This window comes from Nyctereutes procyonoides, unplaced genomic scaffold (genome assembly GCF_905146905.1).
Source record: "Nyctereutes procyonoides isolate TBG_1078 unplaced genomic scaffold, NYPRO_anot_genome, whole genome shotgun sequence".
In the NCBI taxonomy this organism is placed as follows: domain Eukaryota; kingdom Metazoa; phylum Chordata; class Mammalia; order Carnivora; family Canidae; genus Nyctereutes; species Nyctereutes procyonoides.
In genome coordinates, this window is record NW_026575140.1 from 13,446,595 (window position 1) to 13,452,594 (window position 6,000).

The 6,000-nt window shown below is 60.1% G+C and overlaps 1 protein-coding gene across 1 annotated transcript; it reads right to left on the minus strand.

Annotated features, from left to right (window-relative positions):
- Positions 1–326: 326 nt before the first annotated feature.
- LOC129497655 (chymotrypsinogen 2-like) lies at positions 327–4,904 on the minus strand. Its single transcript, XM_055306674.1, has 7 exons — positions 4,853–4,904; positions 2,861–2,964; positions 2,678–2,757; positions 2,496–2,574; positions 2,080–2,260; positions 909–1,042; positions 327–488 (listed from the first exon to the last, which is right to left on the minus strand). The coding sequence occupies exons 1-7, from the start codon at positions 4,902–4,904 to the stop codon at positions 327–329; spliced, it is 792 nt and encodes a 263-aa protein (XP_055162649.1).
- Between the last annotated feature and the right edge of the window lie 1,096 nt (positions 4,905–6,000).

The following is a 6,000-nucleotide window of genomic DNA, read 5'->3' on the forward strand; positions in this document are numbered from 1 at the left end:
GAAGCTCACCCTCTAGGGCTATGGACTCCATAGCCTGGCCAGGACAGCTCCCTTCCAGAAAGCTCCCTGGGTAAAGCTGGGCCCAGTAGGTAGAACTAAGGTTCTACCTTAGTTGGTGGAGTCCCAAGCCAGGAGGATGGGAAATGCGTACAGCTTCCCTAAGAAGTCAGGAATGTTAACAGGGGGCTGACAAGGTCGCCCCAGGGGGATGACAGGATACCTCAGCCCCATGTCTCCTGGGCCACACAGATACAGGTGTACTCAGTGCTTCCCTTTATGTGCCTTTATTGGAAACACTTAGGGTTTGGGTAGTGGGAACCAAGAGCTCAGTTGGCAGCAAGTATTTCCTGAACCCAAGGAATGAGTTCAGTGACGCGGGAGTACACAGCAGGAACAGAGGTGGAGCAGGTGCCGCTGCCCCAGGACACGATGCCCACCAGGGTCCAGGCTCCATCCTTCTGGCAGACCAGGGGGCCACCAGAGTCGCCCTGCAGGAGGAGAAGGGACTCGTTTTCAAGGCCGAAGCAGGGTGCCAGGACCCCGATGTGCCCCGACCTGCCCCAGCCCAGGTTTTGTGCAGGGAAATGACCAGCATAGTGTGGGCATGGGGAGCGGGCAGGAGCCCCCAGCTGTGGCCCCATGGCAGCCCCAGCTGTCACCTGCTCCCGGAGGGCCTGGGGCAGCGGGCTAACCCCCTGACCGGGCCGGTGTCTGCACAACGGGCTGGACATATCGAGCTCAGGGGGGCTGGCAGGAGGACGCCATCACCCCGGGAGCCCCGCACCAGCCCGGCCAGGGCAGCTGGCCTGGGCCAGGGGGAGCAGGTGCCGCAGAGAGGAGCCGCCCTCCCGACCCGAGCGGGCCTGAGCAGGGCAGGGCGAGGGCAGGGAGGGCAGAGCCGGGCCTACCTTGCAGGAGGAGACGCCGCTGGCACCGGCGCAAATCATCACGTCGGTGATCTTGCTGCCCCAGAACTTCTTGCACTCGGCGTTGGACAGGAGGGGCAGGGCCGCCTGCTGCAGCTTGTCGGGGGTCTTGTTGGCTGCGGGGACACAGCCGGCCGGGGGGATCAGGACACCCCCCTCCCGGTGGCAGGGACCAGTGGCCGCCTGGAGACCCCGCCTCCCCTGCCTGGTCCTAGTCCTTGGCCTTTGCCGCGGCCCCGGGACCGGAGCTGCCAACCGCCCCTGAGACAAACAGCGCCTGCGGCCCCGGTGGTGCTCAGACAGCCCCCACCCCCCCACACCCCCCCACACACACCCGCTTCCGTGCGGCCTGGGCCCTGGGAGATGCTGGGGGGGCGCTGTCTCCCAGGGAAGGGGGCTGACACCCTTGGGCCCGGGGACACAGCGGGGGCGCGCCGCTCTGGGGGGGCACAGGAGGGAGCCCCCTCCCCTGGCCGCTCCTGTCCTGTTAAAGGGACAGCAGGGGAGCTGGGGCCTGGGCAGGAGCAGCGAGGACGATGTTGCAGGGGGAGTGCGGGCGGGGAGCAGCCGGAGACCGAGGGGGGCCCCCACCCCCTGCACCCAGACGCCTGAGCGGCTCAACACGGCCACTGTCCTCGGGTGTGGGGAGCAGTCGGGGCGGGGATGGGGCGACAGGGGCCCTGGTGCAAGGCGGCGGCGAGGCTTGCTGGCACTTGGCTGTTTCTCAGCCAGTTTGTCTTCCAGCAGAGTCTTTATGCTGATCTTTTAAAAAGATTTTATCTATGAGAGAGAGAGAGAGAGAGAGAGAGAGAGAACGAGGGGTGGGAAGCAGCAGAGGCAGAGGAGAAGCAGAGTCTCCTTTGAGCAGGGAACCTGAGGCGGGTTGGGATCCCAGGACTTGGGATCATGACCTGAGCCAAAGGCAGATGCTGAACCGATTGGGCCACCCAGGCATCCCTCAGCTCATCTCTATTCATGCTTGGTAAGTTTTTCATTAAGAGAGTTTTAAATAAACAGAAAGATTTATGGCCACGCTGCATTTTGGAGAAAAAAAAGGGAAAAGCCACTTGGGTGTCCCCTGGAGACTTCCTGCTGCTCAGGCGGCCCCAAGGCCAGACGCGTGCCCTGGGAGGACATGCCAGGTGGCCCTCACCATTGTACTTGGTCCGTCCCCAGCCGGTGGTGACGCACAACAAGCCCGGGGGGAACTCGTCGGTGGCCTGGGGCAGGCACACGGGGGACACGGTCTCGGAGAAGCGGGCGGGCGTGGCCAGCTTCAGCAGGGTGATGTCGTTGCGGACGGTGAACATGTTGAACTTGGGGTTCTTGAACACCTGAGCGTGGAGCCAGAACAACCGCGTTAGGCCCTCGGATTCGTCAGCAATCTGAGGGCTGCAAGGAGGCAAGTTCTTTTTCCGGTGCCCCCGTGGGGACACGGACCCACAGGGGCCCGGAAAGAGAAGTCGAGGCCCACCCCGGCCACCCGGGCCCTGCGTCTCAAGCAGCCGAGGCGCTGTCCTTCCCGCCCCTGCCCCAGCACCTCGGCCAGGCGGCGGGGCTCGGACGCACCTCGGCGATCTTCAGGACCTGGATGTTCTCTTCATTTGAGCTCTGGTCAAACTCTCCGGCCACGACCAGGTGAGAGGTCCTGGGGGAGTCACGTGGAGGTTAAGGCCTGGGGGTGGCTCCTGCTCCCTCCTCACCCCCCAAATGTAGCCAGAAGCAGAGCCCTGAGCCTGCCCAGGCCTCACCTGACCCCGCAGTGGGCGGCCGTGACCACCCAGTCCTCGCTGATGAGGGAGCCCCCGCAGAAGTGGAAGCCGGTGCTGTCCTGGAGGAAGACGGGGAGGGTCAGGCCTACCTGGACGCCAGTAGCCCCCAGCCTGGCTCGTACCCCAGTGTGTCCCCCACTCACGTACAGAAAACCCCCTCACCTGCAGGGACACCTGCCAGGGCCAGGAGCCCGGGATGGCGTCTTCCCCATTGACGATCCTGGACAGGCCGTTCAGGACAGGTTCGATGGCGGGGACCCCGCAGTCTGAGGGGGGCGGGCAGCAGGGGGCAGAGAAGAAGGCTGAGGCCCAGGGCCACTCTGCAGAATTCCTGGTTTCTTCCAGGCCAGAGCAGGACCCCACACCGGCCTCCTACCGCCCCCAGGCAACTTGGGCTGCGCTCCTCAGCCCGCAGGCACGAGGAGCCCCACGTACACCTGCTAACCCAGTCAGTGCGCGGCTGCGGACGGGGGCCGGGCTGCTCCCACCCGAAGCCTTCCCGACGAAGGAGCAGAAAACAGGCTGAGAAATCAGCCCGCCGGGTGGACTCCCAGGCCCAGCCTTCTTGCTGTAAGGCCTCAGGGGGTCACTGAAATCTCCACTGCTCACCCTCCTCAGTAAACTGGGGAGCAAACACGACTCACCTCACAGGTCAGAGCTCGCCTGTCGGATGGGGGGAGTGGCATGAACACCGCTGGCCCCCAGGGCACGGGGCCTAGAACCTGGATGCTCTGCTCAGGCGGGGTAGCCAGTGGTACGTCCCACCCTGCCGTGCCCACACTGAATTTCCTCCTCCAGAGAGTTCAGGAACTATTCTCATATAAAGGTTCAGCGTCTTAATTAGCTAATAAAACAGGACTTGGATTCCGCACCACGGAGAAAACAGAAATCAAGGGCTTGAATTGTCACAGACGGTGAGAAAAGATGGGTGTACTTAAGCTGTCTGTGAGGCATTCGCTGTGCCAGCACCTGGGGAAATCTCAGCACCTGTGCAAGCAAAGTTAGGGTCTCGCAGCCCGAGCACCAGGCAGCCCTCCTCGAGGTGACACAGGCCAGCACCTGCCCCACTGTCCCTGCATAACCCAATGCAGAGCATTATTGCCAAAACGTAGGTCATCGTACTAATCACTTTCTTTGTGACACTAAAAACATTTGAACTAAACCAGGACGTATTTACGCAGCTGACTACGGTGATTACAGTGAATGGGTCTCTGTACCAACAGGGATAAATCTAAAACGTTACACCTGAATGGGTGGGAAAAGCCCCCACTTTTTGTTTTTGTTTGTTTTTAAGTAGACTGTCCTTGTGGGGCTCGAACTCTCCACCTTGAGTTCAAGAGTCGCATGCTCTACCGACTGTGCCGGCCCAGGTGCCCCAGGCACGTTTTAAAATTGATGTAGAGTATAATGCCGTTTGTGGAAGTTTGTACACATTCCATACAGTGTTTATGGATTTATAAATATGTAGTAAATTGGTAAAACCTGCACAGAAATGAGGCACAGCAAGCTTGGCATCGGGCTTACCTTCCACCAGGGGAGGAGGGGGAGGGTGGCTTTAGCTGAATCTATTTTATGTTTTAAAAAAAGAAATACCTGAAGCCAGTCTGCTAAAAAGTAATATTTGCAAAACCCTGATGTAAGTACATGGTTGTCATATTATTTTCTGTATTTTTTTTCTCTTTCTTCTCCTTTTTATTTTTATTTTTTTTCTTCTCCTTTTTAAATGGAAAATAAAGGACTTCACAAGTGCTTGGCACAATAAATAAAAACCCGAGGAGGGGCGCTGAGAGTCTCCTGCAACACACCCCTACTCTGCTTGCAGCACCCCGCCCGAGCCGCTCCAGAGGCCGAACTCGGTGTGGCCCAGGCTGGTCTTGGACAGCCCCCTGGCTGGGGTGCACGTGCTCAGAGAACCCCGAAGGACCTCTGTGCTCCCTGCAGCCTCAGCGTGCCAGTCTGGGCAGAGGCCCCAGGTGCAGGGAAAGGGTCACCAAACTCCCTCTTGGCTGGGCCCCAGGGCTCACTGCAGACAGAGTCCCCGGGCTCCTTCGGTGGCCTAGCTGCAGGGCTGCCGGGGACTGGGAACCTCTGTCTCAACCTGCTCCAGGCCGGGCAGGCCAACCCTGGGATCCCCGGGGTCCCGACACTCACGACTGGAGGCAGCCCCCACAAGGGCGAAGCAGGAGAGAAGCCACAGAAAGGCCATGTTGCTGCGGTCAGGAAGGCGTGAGGTGACCACTGCAGGGGTCCTCCTTTTAAGTCACCTGGGCCACCCCAAGCCCTGCCCAGCCCCTTTGGCCTTGCCTAGGTGGAGAAGCCTGAGAGCCACCCTCCCCATTTTCCGAGGACCTTGAGCGATAAGTGAGGGTCAAACCCCTCTCACGGGCTGGCCTGGCTCTCGGCCCGGGATGCCCCAGCCCCTGGGAAAGGGGCAGCTGCTCTGATGCCATGTCACCCCTAAGACTTGGCAATACCTGGCATCCCGAAGGCTCTGTGCGCAGCGTCAGCACCCTGGCCGGGAGCCTGGGCCCTGCAGAGCCCAGTCTGGGCGGCCTTTAGCCAGTCCCAGGGGCAGGGACCCGGCGCTGCCAGGGAGGAATCCCAGTTCCTAACCAGAGGCAATCCCACCTGGGGACGCCTCCAGGACAGTGACCATACGCTGCAGGTTCTCAGTAAAGAGTATTTTCAACCCAATATCACCTACAAGTAAAGTAGCCTACACACGCCCTGGGTTACCTAGAGGGTCACCTTCAAACCACCTCAGCCAAGCAGCTTCTGAGCGTAGGTCAGGCTGTGTCAAGGTCAGGGCGTCACCCCCATGGAGCCCACCAGCAGGTTCTAGGTGGACAGACAGGCTGACAGGCTGTCACGCATCGAGCTCTGGGCTCTGAATCTCTTTCTGTGGTAACTCACAGTTTGAGGAATGAGCCACTGTAGATAGCTCCGTGTCCTATAAAATGGGGTGTTGATTCCACACCATTAAACGATGCACAAGGAAACAGAACAGAAACGATGTTGATGGTCCCAGAACAATGAGAGAAGGAAGGTGTACATAATAGGGGGGTGACGCGTTTGCTGCAAGTAGGGGCTGAATGAGCTCTTAGCAGCAGCCCCTGGTGTAGGCGCTGGATGCTCACATGCACACAGCACAGGGGCACCCCTGTCCTCATGAGGCCGAGAGCCTAGGGACAGAGACAGACACCAGAGGGACAGGAATGTGATGTTGTGAGCCCCATAGTCCAGGCACGAAAAGGAGAGTGCTGCTGTTCTGGAAGGTGCTCTGGGCCTCAACCCTGAGCCGG

Bases quoted from the DNA above. Each gene is read 5' to 3' on its own strand.
- LOC129497655 (XM_055306674.1), bottom strand. From the start codon at position 4,904: ATGGCCTTTCTGTGGCTTCTCTCCTGCTTCGCCCTTGTGGGGGCTGCC. The intron at 2,758-2,860 runs GTGAGGGGGTTT...GTCTTCCTCCAG, and splicing joins CCTGGCAGGTGTCCCTGCAG to GACAGCACCGGCTTCCACTT. The intron at 2,261-2,495 runs GTGCGTCCGAGC...CTCCACGCTCAG, and splicing joins AGGTCCTGAAGATCGCCGAG to GTGTTCAAGAACCCCAAGTT.